Genomic DNA, 19,580 nt, shown 5'->3' with positions numbered 1-19,580 from the left:
TTCAAACTTTTTAGCTTAATTTTTTATCCTTGTATTAACACCTCTCATTCCAGACTAATTATCATAATAATTTTGCTTGAATCCCCCATAATTTGGAACTTTTTGGTTATATTCTCGATGTTAAACGTCTATATTTTCATGTTTCAGGTCACCACTTTCATTTCTTTATCACATCCAGCCAGCAGGGACAGGTTGGGGTCCAGGGTCTAACAGAACCAGTCTTTAGTGTGTGGACAGCAGGACTGAAGCCCTGACCTTAGACTCCACCGCAGAGTCTGAATTCAGACCATGGATCCTGAAAGTCGACCTCTGTGACAAACTACTGTAAATCACTGTTTGAATACAGCACTGTAAAAATTCCCCCTGCCGACCCTGCTGCCAACGTTTCACTGTCGTTTTACAGAAAACCTTTTGTGGTGACGGTGTTCAGAAACCGTGAGTGAGGAGGGGATGGGCTGTGATCCTGTTGGTTTTTAAAGGAGAGATAAACTGAGGTCAGCACAGATCCAGCTCCCTCCTGACAGTGTTTTACTCTTATTTCACTTTCACATGCTGTTTCTCCTCAACTGTTTTTGTAATGTCCCTTTTAAATGTGTGAAGGAGCCTGTCAAAGAGGAATTTCTGTCACTTCTGTGGCAGACAGTAAGTTTCTACCTTTCTATCTATCTAATCAGATACACAGAGTTACACTGTAAACTACAGGAAACTACCGCACATTTCTGCTGATGGTACATTTTACAGTGACATTTTTTACAGTGTACTGCTGACACTGACCGTCCCCCTGGTTCAGACTTGTTATCTTATTATTATCGTATGACAGGATTTATGATCCCAGATGTTTATGTAAAAACATACATAAATAATGACTCAGCTTCATCAGGGTTAGACACTGAAGGAATCCATGTTTCCTGTGTGTTTCAGATCATTTCTGATCTAAATCAACTGAACCCAGAGAGAATCTGACAGAAACCAATCACACGAGTGATGGAGATGATCCGTTTTATTTCTCTTCATCTTCTTGTGTCGGCCTTTTAGTGTGGGGGAGTTTAAACCACATCTTTAAGCCTCATCTCCTCAAACTGTCTGTTTTTACCCATGAACCCGTCTCTGTGGAGGTTTTTACCCTGGTCTAAAGTCTTAAAAGTGATACTCCAGGATGGAACAAGTTGGGTCCTATCACAAGGTTTAGGGCAGAAATTACCCCTACAGCAGTGATTTTGTGCAGCAGAAGCCCAGAGCGCTCGCACTAAACACCCCCTCCCTGCTCCTCTGCCCGTTTCCTCTGCACTCAGACGGGGCCATATTTTACTTGACCAAAAACACAAATAAACGGACTCTCACCGAAAAATCTGATATTGTTCTGCATTCACGCTTTATTTAGAGAATTTACAGCGCGTTACTTTCACACAAAAACACCGCTAAATAAGGCTCTAGTTCTCATCGTGTCTCTTCGTCCTGGCAGACTACCTGCGTTTGTTTATATCTGGCACGCCGAGTGTGGACTGATACACTAAGCAGCGAGCGTCTCGTAGCCAGCTGTGGCTCTGCAGCGGAGGTAGCACCGTTTTACGACACGATGAGAACTAGAGCCTAATTTAGCCGTGTTTTTGTGTGAAAGTAACGCGCTGAAAATTCTCTAAATAAAGCGTGAATGCAGACTGATATCAGACTTTTTCGGTGGGAGTCCGTTTATTTGTGTTTTTGGTCAAGTGAAATATGGCCCCGTCTGAGTGCAGAGGAAACCTGCAGAGGAGCAGGGAGGGGGTGTTTGGTGCGAGCGCACTGGGCTTCTGCTGCACAAAAACACTGCTGTAGGGGTAATTTCTGCCCTAAACCTTGTGATAGGACCCAACTTGTTCCATCCCAGAGTATCACATTAAAGTGAACCTGTCTGTGGAGGTTTTTACCCTGGTCTTGAGTCTTAAAGTGAACCGGTCTGACCTAACATGGTTCAGCTGGTGTTTGAGGTGAAAACCAGGAGCTGCAGCCGGCTGGGGCGGGGGGGAAATGTAGGCCAAAGATCATCATTCCTCTGAGCTTAAGCTGCAGCGAAGTAACGGCTGGAACAAAGGTTTGAGTCAGAGTGGGCCGGGCTGGGCCGGGCCGGGCCGGCTCGTGTGAGGAGCAAAGAAAAGACACAGTGTGAGGACGAGCAGTTATCAAAGATCTCCTTCATTGTTTTAATAGTAGACATTGTGCCACAAAAATGTCATGTCCGCAGCCACAAATCACGTGCCGAGATAACTACTTCCAGCTATTTCTCATGTCATTCGCTTCACTTGCTTCTTCTCTACACAAATCACTTCTTACATTTATGTATAAATATATACAGTTTATAGATTATTCTGGAGCTGGGTGGTGGCGTCATCTCTCCGGTGGTGGTTGTGCTGTTGGTGGAGAAACATGAGCAGAGAAAAGAACACACGGCCGACGTCACGTCTCCCAATGTAGCACATGCTTAATGAGCGATGGAGAGCAGCAGAGCACACGGAGCCGAATGGAGGAGGGTTTATTTACAGGAATGTTATCTGCTATCATACACACGGGGGCGGGGCCAGGGGCGGGGTCGGGGGCGGGGCTATGCCGACAACACGAGAGCACCGAAGGCATAAATGTCGTAAATCTCCTGCCGCAAAGGCACTGGCACTGTTTCTGTTTGAGGGGCGACACCGTGAAGTCGGAGCGGGAGGGGGGAGTGGCGTTTAGCGTGGGAGCAGTTTGAGTCGGGCGCTTCATGACTGCAGCTGATCACGTGCCGCCGCAGCCGCAGCTGCTGCTGCCGTGCTGCAGGCATGTGATCAGCTCCAACATGCGTGGTGCTGGGCTAAGCATGTGCTTCATTTGAAGGGCTCACGAATTCAGACACATGGAGGAGATTTAAGGGGGGGGGGGCACAGGGGTCGGGGGGTCGCTGTAAATCCACAGCTACATAAAGACAACTCTGTGTTTGTGTTTTCAGCAGGTTTAGAAAAAGTGACTGGTCTAACAAACTCAGAAAACAGAAACAGAAGAAGAAGAAGACGAAGAGCAGGGCGACCAATAGAAGCAGAAGAAAACCATGTGACCTCCCTCCCTCTCTCTCATTGGTTAACTTCAGGCTGTTAAAACGTTTCTTTTTCCAGTATGAGCGTTGGGGACGAACAGAAAGAACCGCCCAGTGTGGTCTGTGGGGGGGGGGGCTTACCATCCTATTGCTGACTCTGAAAGGTTTGGGGATGGGGGGGGGTCTGGTGGTGTAGCTGCACACACAATCACAAAGGGGTCCGCTCAGAGCCGTCCTCTCTGGTTCTCTTCCTGTGGAGCATGGTAACATTGAGACTGGTCGTGGGCTTCTTGGGGGGCGGGGAAGGACTCAGGTCGTGGACTCAGGTCGTGGCTGGTCCCGGGCCTCAGCAGCAGCCCCCGGACGAGGTGTTGACCGGCTTGCTCTGGATCTTGACGTTGGACTTCTCCGAGGCGCCTGCCGTGGCCCCGGGGCCCATCCTCTTCTTGATCTCGGCGGCCATGGTCATGAAGGCTTGCTCCACGTTGGTGGCGCTCTTGGCGCTGGTCTCCAGGAAGGGGATCCCCAGGTTGTCAGCAAACTCCTGGAGAGGGAAGGTCAGCAACACGTTCACAACATGCCAAGGTTATTTCACTGAGGAAGACTGTGATGAAGAGTAATCATCAACCAAACTTTTTTTACAGACCAAAACTAAATAAAGACTGAACAAAAACTCAGACACAGTGACAAAAAACACAGTCTGTGGTACAAACACAGAACATGGACAGGAAGAAGAGCCAGGCTGGAGACAAACAGAAGAAAAACGCCACATGAGACAAACTGATCCAGTTTTCATCAAGACGAGCTGAGGCTGAAAAGAAACTCTGGATCCAGAGGATGAAACGGGTCAGACAAGATGTAGGAGAAAATATAACCCTGCCTCAAAACACCGTCCAGGTTTATGTAACTTTGCAGGATAACGCTACATTATTTAACGACGGTACGATGTGAGGCCGCGTTACTGAGCATGTTCACCTCTATCTGCAGCTCCTCAGCTGATACAGGAGGAGACCTGAGACCAGTTCACTGAACTTCACACAGTTTACACCACGATCAACAACAGTCAGGCTGTTGAGACTGGATCTGACTGAAATCTGATCATATTTAATCAACTAAGACCAGACTAAGACTGAAAGACTAAGACCAGACCAAAAGACCAAGACGAGACTAAGACTAAAAGATTGAGACCAGACTAAGACTAAAAGATTGAGACCAGACTAAGACTGAAAGACTAAGACCAGACTAAGACTAAAAGATTGAGACCAGACTGGGACTAAATGACTAAGACTGGACCAAGATCAGACTGGGACTAAAAAGATAAAATCAGACTAAGATCAGACCTAGACTAAAAAACAAAGATCAGACTAAGACTAAAAGACTAAGACCAGACTAAGATTACACTAAGACTAAAACACTAAGACCAGACTTAGATCAGACCTAGACTAAAAGACTAAAACCAGACTAAGATCAGACTAAGACTTAAAGACTAAGACTAAAAGACTAAAATCAGACTAAGATCAGACTAAGACTAAAAGAATAAGATCAGAATAAGATCAGACTAAGACTAAAAGACTAAGATCAGACTAAGATCAGAATAGGACTAAAAGACTAAGACCAGACTAAGACTAAAAGAAAAGGATCAGACTAAGACTAAAATAATAAGATCAGACTAAAATCAGACTAGGACTAAAAGATTAAGATCAGACTAAGACTAAAATCAGACTAAGATCAGACCAAGACTAAAAGACTAAGGCCAGACTTAGGTCAGACTGAGATCAGACTAAGATTAAAAGACTAAGATCAGACTAAGACTAAAGGACTAAGACCAGACTTAGATCAGACTAAGACTAAAAGACTAAGATCAGACTAAGATCAGACTAAGACTAAAAGACTAAGATCAGACTAAGACTAAATTACTAAGACCAGACTTAGATCAGACTAAGATCAGACTAAGACTAAAAGACTGAGATCAGACTAAGACTAAATTACTAAGACCAGACTTAGCTCAGACTAAGATCAGACTAAGACTAAAAGACTGAGATCAGACTAAGACCAGACTAAGACTTAAAGACTTAGACCAGACTGAGACCTGTGACTTAAATATAACATATAAAATATGAATTAACACTGACGCAGACATGACTCTGTAGTGGAGATCACTGCATTTTCGCCGGGCTGTAAGTGAGGCCATGTCCACACGTAGCTGGGTTTCTGGGAAACTATATTTATACATATATATTTATAGATAAAGTCCTGTCATTCACTCTAAACACAGTTTAACAGTTTAACGAATCTGTCTCATGTGTGGAGGAAAGTATTTTTAAAAACTAAAGAGGGAGTATTTGTGCTTGAAACTACCCGGCTGCATGTGCACGGCGTCTGAAATGTGTCTCCTTACCTTAGCCGTGGTGTAGTCCACCACCTTCTTCGTTGTGAGGTCACACTTGTTGCCTACTAGCAGCTTATTGACGTTCTCGCTGGCGTAGCGGTCGATCTCCTGTAGCCACTGTTTGACGTTATTGAAGGACTCCTGAGGACAGACACAAAGAGCAACATGACGTGAAGAGACTGCCTGGTTATCCTAAAGGTTTCAGCTAGCGCCACTCGTACGCAGGCTCTAAACCTCGGCTCTAACCCTCAGTTCAAACCTCAGCTCTCTGCTGCCTGGGCAGAGTTTATCGGCCTCTTCAGAAACAGTCCTGTGATGGACGACGCCTTAAACAAACAGAATAATATCTATTTCCAAATCCAGAGCACAACTTTTGCATTTTCTGACGCTCTATGCTACGCTAATACACCAAATAAAGTTTCTGCAGCAGTTTGTGAGGATGATGTTCAGCAGTGGCCATGTTAGAAACACCACCAACACCACCCGTCAGTCAGATCACACACAACCGTACACCAGATAAACTCCTGAGAGGACGTCCTTCAATCTGTCTGTGGAGAGCTCAAAATGTCAAAAGTTCAAAAACTGACCAGATCTTCGCCAGATCTTCAGAGATTTTCATGAAATCATCCTGATAGTCCCAAGATAATCAGGAGACAGTCATGATATCATCACAAGATTTTCACAAGGTCATAACAAAATCGTCCCGAGATCGTTATAAGATCATCACAAAACCTCAACGAGATTTTCATGAGATCTTCACAGAATTGCCCAGAGATCACCACAAGATTTTCATGGAATCTTCATGAGATTTTTACAAGACCATAACAAGATCTTTGTGAGATTTTCATGAAATCATCACATGATAGTCCCGAGATCATCTCGAGATTTTCAAGAAGATGTCACGAGATCTTTACGAGACTGTTACAAGAACAGCCTGGGATCATTACCAGATTGTTACGAGATCGTAACATCGAGACTTCCTGAATGATGAGGTCATCACACAAGAACCTCCCATCAAACATGGAAGCTTCAGGGCCTCACACACCAAAGTCTGCCCATAGCCCCCCAACAGGCCTCCAGCGGGCTAGCCAATCAGAGGGAAAGGGGTTTGTGGAGCAGGGAGTCTTAAAGAGACAGCAGCCAAATAAAGTGTTTCAGAGAGAGGCTGAAATAAGAACTAATAAAAACCAGAAAGAGGAAAAAGAGATTTATCTGAGCTGAGAGTCATGGCACCAGAGGGACAGAATAAAGATTAAAAAAAGCCCAATACCCCCTCTTTAAGATCTTCTTGACAGCTTGTCATCCTTTTAGGAAGAGGAAGAGGAAGATACACACTGTTAATCTGCAGCTGATAGACACACACACACACTTGCACCACCTGGATCCTGCTAACATGCGCTGACTCAGAGGCTCCTCCACCTCAGCAGAGTCTAGGAACTGGTCTGAACCAGGACCCTCTGGGACAGGAACCAGTGTCTCTTCAAACCGTGTTGGGTCAGTTAAAGTCTGGATTGGACTGGGAGGAGGGTGGACAGCGCTGAAACAGCCTCAGAGAGAGCAGCGTGGTCCCTGAGAGGAAAAGCTTTGACGCCTCTTTAAGGTGACAGCTGCAGAAACACGTCCACCTGCCGACGCACTGAGTGTACGGTGGCTGGGTGTGGCCTCAAAGCAAACAGGATGGTGCTGTTTTGACAAAGTGCTGGATGTGAGGCCAGCTGGCAGCTCCTCCGCTGTGATAAGACTCTTCAAATTTACAGAGCTGAGCGAACACGGCACGCCGGCCTCTGTCTGAGACACTCCCTCTGACGCCGACTGGAGGAGAGCGTGGGCCAGGGCCAGGTTTCTGCTTCACGGGGAAACAAACGTCCAACAACAAACATCATCTGCTGCTTTATGTCCCAGGACACACAATTTGTGACCCCATTTATGTGACGTTTTACCCCAAAACACAAAAACTTAGTGTCAGTGTTTCCACTAAAAGCTGCAGTGTGCTGTGGTTGCAGCGTTTCAGAAAAACTCTGGAGGCTGTTTTTAAAAGTTTTTTTTATAGGTTGGCTAAAACCCGGTTTCCATGTAAACCAGAAGCTGAAACGCAACAATACCTTTGAGTTTCATCCTAAAACCGTCGTGGAGTAAACGGCTCCTGTGTCTAAAGCACTTTTGATGTGTGACGAAAAGCTGACGTTAACCATTTTAATACATCACAGCTTGGTTTCTTCTAAACCTATCTTATAAGTTTGTGGAGACGCTCTGGATGCCTCGTGTGGAGATCGTCGTGCTGCTGAAAAGACTAAACTTCTGAAGCATATGTTGATGCCAGCGTTCAGTGATAAAAACAGATGTTAGTGGAGTAAAAGAAGCCACAGCTCCTGACCTGATCCGTCACATCGTAAACCACGATGATGCCGTGGGCTCCTCTGTAGTAACTGGAGGTGATGGTGCGGAACCGTTCCTGACCAGCTGTGTCCCACTGCAGAGAGAGAAAAACCACAGAAGAAGAGCTCGTCACTCCACGTCACCTGAGCGTTATCCTCTCTTATCCTTTCTTATCACTCCGCACTCTGAGACGCCTCGTCCTGCTTACAATCTGCAGTTTTATGGTCTTCCCGTCCAGCTCGATGGTCCTGATCTTGAAGTCCACGCCGATGGTGCTGATGTAGCTCTCTGTGTACGTGTCATCCTGGGAGAAAGCCACACAAACAGGTACAAACAGGTGAGTCTGAGCTGTAGATACCTCACCTGCAGGGCTGTAAACCCCCCCCCCCACACACACACAGAAAGAGAAAACAGCCCGTTACGTAAGAGAAGCTGGAGAACACAGACACTTACTGCAAACCGGAGAAGGAGACAAGACTTTCCAACGCCAGAGTCACCGATCAGGAGCAGTTTGAATAAATAGTCACTGCGAGAGACAGAGAGAGGACGGAGGACGTTAGGCAGAGCCGATCTCCTCACACCAACACACAACACCTCACTTTCTGGGTCTTTATCAGGCTTTCATTCAGAGGACAGGACTGTTTGGTATGTGATGGATTTTAGAAGTTATTTATTCTGACAAACATAAAAAAAAAAAACATTTGAAATGTGCTAATTAGGGATACACCAAAATAAAAACTCCTGGCAAAAACCAAAAACTCAAAATGAGGAAATCAAGGCTGAAAAACAAAAAAGGGGAAAAATGATGAAAAATATTATAATCATCAATAGCATGGATTTATGGCTGTAGCTGTGAACTAACCTCACTAAAATCATGGCATTGCAATTCCATAAACAAATATTAATACTTCAAATTAAACCAGTCTGCACAGAGGCGGCCTTGAAAACTTTAAAACAGGCTTTTATGCATTTCCTGTGGTGGTTGGGACATTATTTTTCCTAACTCTCTGTCAGTTATACAGAGTGTGCTCGTCTCTGTGTGTTAGGGCTGAACGATTTTAGGAAAAGATTGAATTGCGATTTTTCTGGCAGATATCGTGATTTCAATTCGATTCATGATTTTCTTCAAACCAAGCTTTGGGATATTCACATGTAGGGCTGAATGATTTTAGGAAAAGATCTAATTTTTCTGGCAGATATTGCAATTCACGATTTTTTAATCATCAATAGTGATGATAAATAATCTGTTTTCGTCAACTTCTACCCCTAAACAGAGGCTTTGCGTCGTTGACCTGCTTACCAGCACTTTTAACATATAGATTGTCTACAAATTTGTAAAACAGAATGTGTATAATACTTGACACAACAGATCCTGAGTCAGTCAGGAGCGCTGCAAAAAATTGCTGCTTTGGCAATCTCAAAATTGCATTGTCTAAAATTGCGATTTCGATCTGAAAACGATAAATTGTTCAGCCCTACTGTGTGTGTACACTCCCGTGAACGTGTGTCTGTGAACACATCAGAGAGCAGAGGAGCAATGTGACTGCACCACCATGTGGACAAAAAAGACATCCTGTCATGAAAATAAGATCATAAATAAAGAAATAATCTTTGATGGCCAAATGTTTGTTGCATCCCTCGTGCTGATGTGAGCAGAGGTCACTTTTTCCAACACACACTGCAGGGATTTCTGTTTTGCATTTTCTTCCTGTGGCTTCAGACAAAAGTCATGGAAAACTAATTCCAGGTAAATACTTTTAATCCTTATTTTTGTTAAAGTGAGCTGCCACCTTGTGAAATGAGGTGATTGTGCTGAAAACATCACTGTTTCCAGATGTAGCTCAGTATTATTAGCCTCTTGTTTACAGGAAGGACTGCATCTCAGGTGTCTGTCAGAGGTGTGTCCACACCTTTTTAGGACAGGGGTTACCCAACTGACTGGAGTAGGGGGTCACATGGAGTGTGTGCACACAAACTCACAAACAGAGTGTGTTATCAGTCCATCTCTTTTGTCTCTACTCGGCATATAACATTAACAATGAAACCTATTCTATAAGGCAGTTCATGTTTTCCAAAGTCAGAGCACATTATTTTAATGACATGCTCCTTTAGTGGAAGTTAATCAGCCACTAACAAACACGGCCTGTTTGTGTTGTAGTAACTTTAACCACCACAGGGGGAGCTGCAGCTGAGAGCATCATTCCCTGTTTATATTAACAGCCACAGCTTCTGCAACTTCCTGCTCCTGACTCTCACAGCAGGTCACACATTACATATTTAGAGCCCCTGTCCCTCATTTGATCTTCTTATTTGCTTGTTTGTTGGTTTGTTTTTTATAGGTTAGCACACAATTTTACATGCCCCAGAGACAGCACCTGGTAGGAGAAGCATTTCCCAACTAGGCATTGGTGAAAAATGATGGAGAGGTATATTTTCAAGTTAAGATATTTTAACTCTGTGTTTTGTTTTGTTTATTCAAAGATTCATAAACATCCAAGTACTTTGTGTGTTGTTTTTGTTAATATGTCTTTTTCCTTAAATCTTCATGTGTTTAATTAAACGTGCTGAATATTTCTCCATGGTTCAGAGCACAAAGAAATGTTAGGAAGCTACACAGCAGCCTGTTGCATCACAGTCAACATTGTTGATTCTAACAGAAGCCCCGCCCATTTCACGGTAAACGGCCAATCACAGCTAAGGATTCTAGGGTGGCATCTCTAGTGGTTTGTAAGATTTCTAAGGGGGGCTAATGCCACCCCTGGCCACCACTTTGGATGTGCTACTGGCAAAATGTTACTTTGCTTTAGACACAAATGTGTATTTACTACCTAATATGAGGGCATTGTTAGCTAACGAACTAGAAACAGGGAGAGTTAATGGTTTACTTTGGTCTTTATGGGTAAATTGAGCTTAAATTGTACCTTTAGAGAGGAAGTCAGTGAATTTACCGGTCTCTTGTTGACGGAAACAAACGCTCCCCGCTGTCACCCTATCTCTAACCGAGCAGCTATCTCAATAACACAACCCTCCACAGTGTCAGGTAACGCTACGTAGCTATCCGGTTAGCCTGCTAGCCGTTAGCGACTTAAGCTACTTCGATTTAAGTTCCTCCACACGAGCTACCAAACATCGCAGACGAAATACAAATAATCCGTCGAAGTAATCGGTGTTACATCAGTAAGATAATCCCGAGAAAGATGAGTTTTGTGCTCAGGATCAACGCTGTCACTCGATTGTCCGTACACAGCCCTGAGCTCGCTAACTGAAGACAAAGCAGCTGACGGTCCGCCTGGGTAGCTACCGTTAGCCTAGCTCCCCGGCTAACGCTGACAGCTCACCCGGACCTGTCACAAACGGCTCCGCTGTCACTTACTATTCGGGATTCATCGTTGACTACTGGTGATGAAGCGTCGTTACAGTGAATGAAGCTGGATTCTGTCGCAGATGGAGCTGGACGCTGGCCTCGTAGTGGAGAAAAGACTCCGTTTATTTGTCAAGAACTGGTTAAACTGGAAACCAGAACAGCATAATCGAATCAAATATGGCTGTCAGCAATACCTACCCGGAAATACCAGAGCACAGGAATCATGGGTACTGTAGTCTTTAGGGAATGGGCGTTTACGCTGCATTTGAACAAAAACAACATAATTTATGTTATAAAAGATGGGATAAATTCATCAAATAACTGTTTTTAACTCATCAACCTGAAGATCGTGTTGTTAAATAGTCCTCTACATATTGTTCTATTTTATATATTCTTATGGTAAGAAATAAAGATGTCTGCAGCATCTACCTTACTGCTGTTATTCTGTCAATGTCACTGTTATGGGACGAATGAAGGATTACTTTATCTTATCTGCTACCTGTTTGTTTTAAACATATTTAAGGAGGATGGACACACTTCTGGAGTCTCTTGAAGTGTTGGTCTGACTTTCGGTTGCCAATTCAAGTTTGAAAATAAAAAAAAGAATACGAAAAATAAATTTATTAAAAGTGCATTATTATGATGAAGAAGATGATGATGATGATTATTATTATTATTATTATCATTATCATTATTATTATTATTAATATTAATATTATTATTATTAATAATAATAATAATAATAATATAAATAATAATAATAGTAATAACAACATAGAGATATGACCACAATTTACAAATAATATGTATCATGGAGATCAAATAAATAAAATGCATGCACTTAACCCTTTTATGTTCCATCTAAAAATATACAATACACTAACTCGAACGTCCACCAGAGAATGGCTGCAGAAACCACATACACACCTATTCATAAAGCTGAAACATAATATATATATATATATGTATATATATATATATATATATATATTCTGCTTCAAAAAAATTTTTTAGCCTGAATTACTCATTTCTCCTTCAGCCTCATAGTCTGCATGGTACAGAGACGTAGTCCCCCATCTGTTTGTCAGAGTCTGAGAGTTTTGTAAGGGAAACCTCTTTGAAAAAACATGACTCAACGTAATTTCAAGTTTGAGTGAAGAGGCGGAGTTAAGGTTGGCCTTAAGCATCCTCGCTGCCAGCTACACTGTGCTGGCCTGACAGTGAAGTCAGCCATGAATGGACAACATGTATGATCTCAATACTTTTGCAAAGGTCAACGTATTTGAGTGGGAGCGAAGGTGGTCTCGAGGGTTTCTGCAGCCAGCCTCAAGTGGACACTCGCAGAACTGCAGTTTTGGAGAGACCTCATATTTTACGATATACTAGTTGTTGCTGCTTAATGGGCGACCACTGTCCAGGAGCTGGATTTCTGTTATTGTACAGATTCACTTCAGCTTCAGTCTGTTTAAGCACTTTAGAAGCCTCATACACTGTTGCCATCCAAATGACGGACTTTGATACACAGCCTCAGGAAAGTTGCTGTTTGTTATGTTGTTTCTTTGTTGCTGTGCTCCTTTAAAAGAGTCACTCATTTGTTGGTATTTTATTTTGAAGGATTCGCTCCTGATGTGCGTCCCTCCTTCTTCCGGTGTGTTCGCTAGCTGGTGAGCAGGCAGAGGGAGGTTTCTGCTGACTTCAGGGCTCGAACATGGATAGTCAGGGGAGGAAAGTGGTGGTTTGTGATAACGGAACAGGGGTAAGTTGGAGAAGATCTCTTTAATCTGTCTCTGAGCCGTTTCCGGTGGTGCAGTTTGAAAGCTAACATGCTAACGGTTTCCCGTCTGGGTGGGTTGAGTTAGGAATGTGTCTGTCAGCTGGATTCAGCTCATTCATCTGCTGTGGAGATGCTAAACTGTTAAAACACACACAACCTCATCAGTCTGCTGTCTGTGGAGGTGAATACACAGACCGTGAGCAGCTCCACGACTCCGTGTCAGTCAGTTTTAACGTTTCAGTCCAGGTAAACTGACTTCCGCACCTGTGGGTACAGCTCATTGGTCATAATAGCTTCATTATGTCAGCTGTTTGTTCGTATTATGTATTTAAAATAAGATAATAAGGAGAGAAGTTAAATAAAATGAAAATCTGCAGTTTTTGGTGATTTGAAGTCACCATTCAGTGTTTTAAATATGCGTTTCATCAATGCCCCGCCCTCTTTATGAGGTAATAACCTCTTTAATATTTACAGTAATGCCGTTTGTCACCAGTCATCCACAGAAATGTGAGAAATCTTTTATTTTGTTTTCACTTTTTATTATCAGAGCCGGTTTAAATGGTTTAATGAATCCATCTGAAGCAGGGAAGTGAAGTGAGCATGCGCGGAGCGTTGATGCGGAAGCCGCTGAGTTCTTCCATGTATGGAAACTAGTTTCTGCTGCAGATGTTTAAAATAAGAGAGTAGAGGAAGTTAATTCAACACGGAGAGAAATTAACTAAGTTAACGTGAAAACTAATCTAAAAAACGAATCTCTGTGAATTAAACTGCGGTAAGATGCTGCATGTATGGGAACATGTGAGGAGCACTGAGCATCCAATTAAGTTAGCTCTGTTTTTCTTCACCAGGATTTTTTTTTTTATCTTTTAGAAGCTGTTGTTATTTCTGTTAATGAGACAATTCTCTCAGAATACTGTGGAAAGGATTAACAAGCTATGTGCTGAGGTTTGCAACACTGTAAACAAAATGACATGCATTATTATTTATTATTAACTGGATTTAAAAACATGCTCTGAAATTGACTTTACTGTTTACAAAATAAATTAATTTGCTGATATATATATATATATATATATATATATATATATATATATATATATATATATATATATATATATATATATGTATATATAATTATATTTTTATATATATATATATATATATATATATATATATATATATATATATATATATATATATATATATATATATATATATATATATTAGGAAAATAAAGTAGAAAATAAAGTAGAAAACTATCAAAGAAAAATTAAACTTATGAAAAGTAATAAATTGATGAGAATAAACTTGTTGTTTTACTCTATAGCTAGGCTGTGGAGGGGGCAACAGCTGCCTTTACAAACATGAGGCCCGTGCACTGATGACTTTGTTTGTTACTAGCTTAAAGTTGTAAATTTATGACTTTGTGCTGGTAAATTTTTATGAGCATAAAGTCAACCATTTTCTTGTACATTTACAAGATTTATCTCATACTTTTTTACTTTAATACGGACCTAATCCTCTGTCTTAATATTCCTCAAATTCAGGAATGTAAAAAATACTATTTGGTTTTTGAGATAAATTTTTACAATTTTATAATTTCTAGTGGCACATATCTCAGCCCATAAAATTGTGTCAAAATTAATTCATTAATATATTTTTCTGAATTGACAAAACTATTATTGGGGGAAAAAATGAAGATTTTTTTCTTGAAAATATTTTTTTTGTCTAAAGTGAAGAGTGAACTATCTCAGAATTATGAGAAGTTTTCAGTAAAATGTCTAAAAATATTTTTTGTTGTGAATGGATGATTCAGAAAAAATGAATGCTGATTATCTTGGGATAAAATGAACTTCTGTCAGAGCTGGATCTAAAGCTGGCGACAGATTCGTCTGTCGCTCTGTTTTAACCCAGGAACATTCAGATAACGGAGGCTCAGAGGATCTTTGGTTTGTTAGTGTAGAAAACGTTTTTTGTTTTTTTGTTTTTTTTTGTATTTCAAGCTGCTTCTGTCATGTTTCCTCCTCAGTTTGTGAAGTGCGGCTATGCAGGGTCAAACTTCCCAGAACACATTTTCCCGGCGCTGGTCGGCCGGCCGATCATCCGCTCCACGGCCAAAGTGGGAAACATCGAAATCAAGGTGAGTTTCTGTGCTGTGAGTCTGAGCGTGCTCCTCTGACGCTGCTTCAAGCTCTGAGACGATGCTTTAAGAGAAAACTGATCCAGTATCTCAGCCTGCCTAACGCTCGACCTTTGACCTCTGGCAGGACCTGATGGTGGGCGATGAGGCCAGCGAGCTGCGCTCCATGCTGGAGGTGAACTACCCCATGGAGAACGGCATCGTCAGGAACTGGGACGACATGAAGCACCTGTGGGACTACACCTTCGGCCCCGAGAAACTCAGCATCAAATCCCAGGACTGTAAGATCCTCCTGACCGAGCCGCCCATGAACCCCACCAAGAACCGGGAGAAGATCATCGAGGTGAGCGCCGCGGGCCGCGTCAGGCTCTGCTTCCTGTGCACGTTGAAGGTGGCTGACGCTTCCTGTTCCTCCACCAGGTCATGTTCGAGACGTACCAGTTCAGCGGAGTCTACATCGCCATCCAGGCCGTCCTCACGCTCTACGCTCAAGGTTTGTTTCCTGACGGTATGCAGCGTCATGCGGCGCCGCCCCACTCTGATCACGGCTCTCCTTCCCATCAGGCCTGCTGACTGGCGTGGTGGTGGACTCAGGCGATGGCGTCACGCACATCTGTCCGGTGTACGAAGGTTTCTCCCTCCCTCACCTGACGCGACGCCTGGACATCGCAGGAAGAGACATCACTCGTTACCTCATCAAGGTAACCCCGCCTCCTTTTTGAGCTGATGAATTTTTTATCTCCACGGTGGCGGCGGCGAGCGCTGACTCTGTCTGTCCACAGCTGCTGCTACTGCGAGGCTACGCCTTCAACCACTCCGCCGACTTCGAGACGGTGAGGATGATGAAGGAGAAGCTGTGCTACGTGGGCTACAACATCGAGCAGGAGCAGAAGCTGGCGCTGGAGACCACGGTGCTGGTGGAGTCGTACACGGTGGGTCACGAGCGCCGTCACCTGTGGCTCCTCTAAAGCTGTTTCAGGGGTTTGAACCTCAGAGTGTGTGTCCACAGCTCCCGGACGGACGCGTTATCAAGGTCGGAGGCGAGCGGTTCGAAGCCCCTGAGGCGTTGTTCCAGCCCCACCTCATCAACGTGGAGGGCGTGGGCGTGGCCGAGCTGCTCTTCAACACCATCCAGGCGGCGGACATCGACACCAGGTGAGTCCACAGGAGGCGCCGGTCTCTGAGAGACTAAAGCACGGCCCTGACGCCTCCTGCTCCTCCTTCAGGTCCGAGTTCTACAAACACATCGTGCTCTCCGGAGGATCCACCATGTACCCCGGCCTGCCGTCACGCCTGGAGCGTGAGCTGAAGCAGCTGTACTTGGAGCGCGTGCTGAAGGGAGACGTGGACAAGCTGTCGGTGAGTGTGTGTGTGTGTGTGTGTGTGTGTGTGTGTGTGTGTGTGTGTGTGTGTGTGTGTGTGTGTGTGTGTGTATGAAAACTCACAGCAGGGGGAGCTTTAGTTCCCAAACCAGGAGGAGTTTGATCACCTCCTCACCTCTCGTCAGGTGAAGGTGGTCACACTCTGCAGAAATCAAATCTAGCAGCTGTTTATGTCTCATTCAGGTAAAAACAATCTTAATCTGAGCCGCGTTCACCTGAAAAAATGTCTGACTTCAAGATATTTACAGACAACAGGAGCTGAGGATGGGTTAAATCTTTGTCTTATGAAATGTGTCGTTACGTGACTTTATTCTTCCAGAAAGGAAAAATAAAAAAATCAAAATGTGACAGGAAGGGGTGTTCACCACTAGAGGGAGCCCAGCTCCAGGTCTACTCCAGTCTGGTTTTTAAGGGAGCAGAGAGGTTTCTTTCTGATCCCGTCTCCTCCTCTCTGCTCCTCTCTGCTCCTCCTTTCCTCCGCAGAAATTCAAGATAAGGATAGAGGACCCCCCTCGCCGTAAACACATGGTGTTCCTGGGCGGCGCCGTGCTGGCTGACATCATGAAGGACAAAGACAACTTCTGGATGACGCGGGACGAGTACCAGGAGAAGGGGACGCGCATGCTGGAGAAGCTGGGAGTCACCGTCAGATAAAACACAAACAAACAAACAAACTCTTCCTCCCAAAGCTCGGCCCCCCCGCCCACCTGTCAGCTGATCATGGGTGGGTGGGGGGGCTTTCTGTTTCTGTTCTGGAGCAAAGAGGAAAGGATGCAAGGATGCAAGGATGCAAGGAGGGAGGGAAGGAAAGAAGGATGAAGGATGTGAAGTTGTGGACATTTGGATTTCTTAATAATCAGCACAGAAACCAGGTTTAAAGGAACAGTTCACAGATTTACCACACCACTCTCATTTTAGAGCACTTAGCTTAGCATGGACGCAGGGGGAGCAGCTAGCCTGGCCTCATCTCTGGTATCTCTGGTCGTGGTCTGAAGTTTCCTGTTAGGGCTAAAACATGAAGAAAGAGCCGATTTAGCTTAGCTTAGCCTCCATGATGATAGCTCCGCCCCCCTATGTTCCCCCCGCTGGTTTCTTTTTCTACATATCCACATGTTGGTAAATTCTGGGTTTTGTGTCCAGAAAAACAGCCGCGCTTCATCAATTTCATTTTAGGAGAGGAGAGAGCTGCTGTAATGCTGATCATTGCCACAGGGGGCAGCAGTGAGCACGGTTCTCCTGGGCAGAGCTTTCTTTACTCTCATGTGACCATGACGCGCCTTCCTGCTTTTCTTCTTGTTTGACTTTCTGTTTTACTTCCTGTTTTATTTCCTGCTTTACTTCCTGTTTGACTTCCTGCTTTACTTCCTGTTTTATTTCCTGCTTTACTTCCTGTTTTACTTTCTGTTTTACTTCCTGTTTTATTTCCTGCTTTACTTCCTGTTTGACTTCCTGCTTTACTTCCTGCTGTTTTCTGTCTTTGTTTTGGAAACATGACTGAGCTTTAATATCACAGCCCAGGCTCCGGCTCGCCCTCTGGTGACGGCTGAACGTCCCAACGTTCCCCTCTATCATTCCTCCAGTGACGTCCGGTCTGAGTGTGTTGGACGAACCAATCAGCTGATCCTGGGTCACGTGTTTGGGGCCAAATGTAAAAATGTGTTTGAAGTGTTAGCAGGAAACGATTCCACGTCTGCAGAAGGAGCAGAGGAGGTGTGGATGGAGTCCTGGATGTGTCCTCGCCTCCTCCTCTGCGTCTCCTCTGATCTGAAGGTGCTGTTTTTGTTTTGTTGGGTTTATCATGAGGAGGTGGTTTTTGTTGACTTTGATTTGTGCCATGAAGAAGAAGCAGACGTCAGGAGGTGAAGACCACGTGAAGCTGGTATTTGTGGCTTTTCCTCCCGGTTCATGGCTGTCTGTGGAGGCACTGGGCTGGTTTATATAACATTAATATGACTGTATGATATAAATAACAGTGAATAATATAATTATAGGTGTATAATATAAACATGAGTGTATGATTTCTTCTGATAACAGCATCACGTACCAGCTCAGATCTTTTTGGGGTTTTATTTTGTTTCTTCTTCTGATGTTTTGTTTACGACGTGTCTGCCGAGTGAGCGAGCGAGCGCTGGTTTAAATAAAGCAAAGTGATTTATAGACGCCTGCTGTCGCCGTGTCTTCCTGTCTGAAACAGACCCAACGTGGTCCTCACCCAGACCGGATCAGAGCCCAGATTTAGAGGGAAGCGGTTCATCTCTGTCCGTGTTTTAAAGGAGTTCAGGAACAAAATGAGTGGAAATGGTGACGATTTGTTTCACTGATCCCCGTCTCCACCAGAACCTCCAGAACCAGATGACCCGTCCTCCTGATGATCTGGATCGCCTTAAAGAGTCCAGTCAGAGCTGCTCGGTAAGATAATGTTAAAAACTGTTGGCCACAGTTTGCCGCCGAGCAAACAAACAACAAACCGCCGGAGTCTGTGCCGAGAGTGAATTCACGACGACTCTCAGCTTTCACAGAGCGACTGATCAGAAAAAACACACATAAACTATATGAAAACCAGAAAACTCAGGTACGCAACAACAAAACTCAACCAATCAGAAAACAGACAAACCTGAAAACTCGTCAAATCACAACTTTAAAAAAAAAACGTCAACAAAACGTGAAAAAGAAAAAAAAGGTTACTAAATGGGAAAATAAAACGCGACACGAAAAGGAACAAAGTTTAAAAATGGCAAAATGTGAAAATCTGAAACATGACAACCCGAAAAATCAGAAAACGGCAAAATCTAAAATCTGAAAACAGAAGAACGAAACATGAAAACTCTGAGAGGAGGCCCAGGAATCGCTAAAACAACGATAAAAAGAAACAAAGGGTAAAACAACGACAGGACGTGACAAACAGAGCCAAAACACAAACAATCAGAAAACACAAAACATGAAATTCATGAAAACCAAAAAACTACGTAACAACAAAACACAGTGAAAACAAATAAACATCAACCAATCAGAAAACAGACGAGGTGAATAAGATAAAACAGAAAAGCTGATGAAACGTGAGAAATCTGAAAAGTCTTAAAAACACAACAGAGCGCGGCCAGCAGACTCTCTG

At 43.7% G+C, this 19,580-nt stretch overlaps 2 protein-coding genes across 2 annotated transcripts; one reads left to right on the top strand and one right to left on the bottom strand.

Moving 5' to 3' along the window:
* Window positions 1-2,156: 2,156 nt before the first annotated feature.
* rab1aa (RAB1A, member RAS oncogene family a) lies at window positions 2,157-11,321 on the bottom strand. The gene is made up of 6 exons (XM_074696448.1): window positions 11,182-11,321; window positions 8,262-8,334; window positions 8,017-8,112; window positions 7,807-7,902; window positions 5,442-5,573; window positions 2,157-3,587 (listed from the first exon to the last, which is right to left on the bottom strand). Exons 1-6 carry the CDS (start codon window positions 11,193-11,195, stop codon window positions 3,390-3,392), a joined length of 609 nt encoding a protein of 202 aa, XP_074552549.1. The 5' UTR covers window positions 11,196-11,321; the 3' UTR covers window positions 2,157-3,389.
* Window positions 11,271-18,614, top strand: actr2a (actin related protein 2a). The gene is made up of 10 exons (XM_074696357.1): window positions 11,271-11,399; window positions 12,787-12,928; window positions 14,976-15,086; window positions 15,214-15,429; window positions 15,507-15,579; window positions 15,651-15,787; window positions 15,869-16,018; window positions 16,096-16,241; window positions 16,313-16,445; window positions 16,952-18,614. Exons 2-10 carry the CDS (start codon window positions 12,881-12,883, stop codon window positions 17,120-17,122), a joined length of 1,185 nt encoding a protein of 394 aa, XP_074552458.1. The 5' UTR covers window positions 11,271-11,399; window positions 12,787-12,880; the 3' UTR covers window positions 17,123-18,614.
* Window positions 18,615-19,580: the final 966 nt, after the last annotated feature.

The sequence above is a fragment of the Halichoeres trimaculatus genome, unplaced genomic scaffold (assembly GCF_033239565.1).
Source record: "Halichoeres trimaculatus isolate MK-OKI-2021-1 unplaced genomic scaffold, fHalTri1.1 fHalTri1_scaffold_2, whole genome shotgun sequence".
NCBI classification, from domain to species: Eukaryota; Metazoa; Chordata; class Actinopteri; order Labriformes; family Labridae; genus Halichoeres; species Halichoeres trimaculatus.
This window is presented reverse-complemented; position numbering and strand designations above follow the sequence as displayed.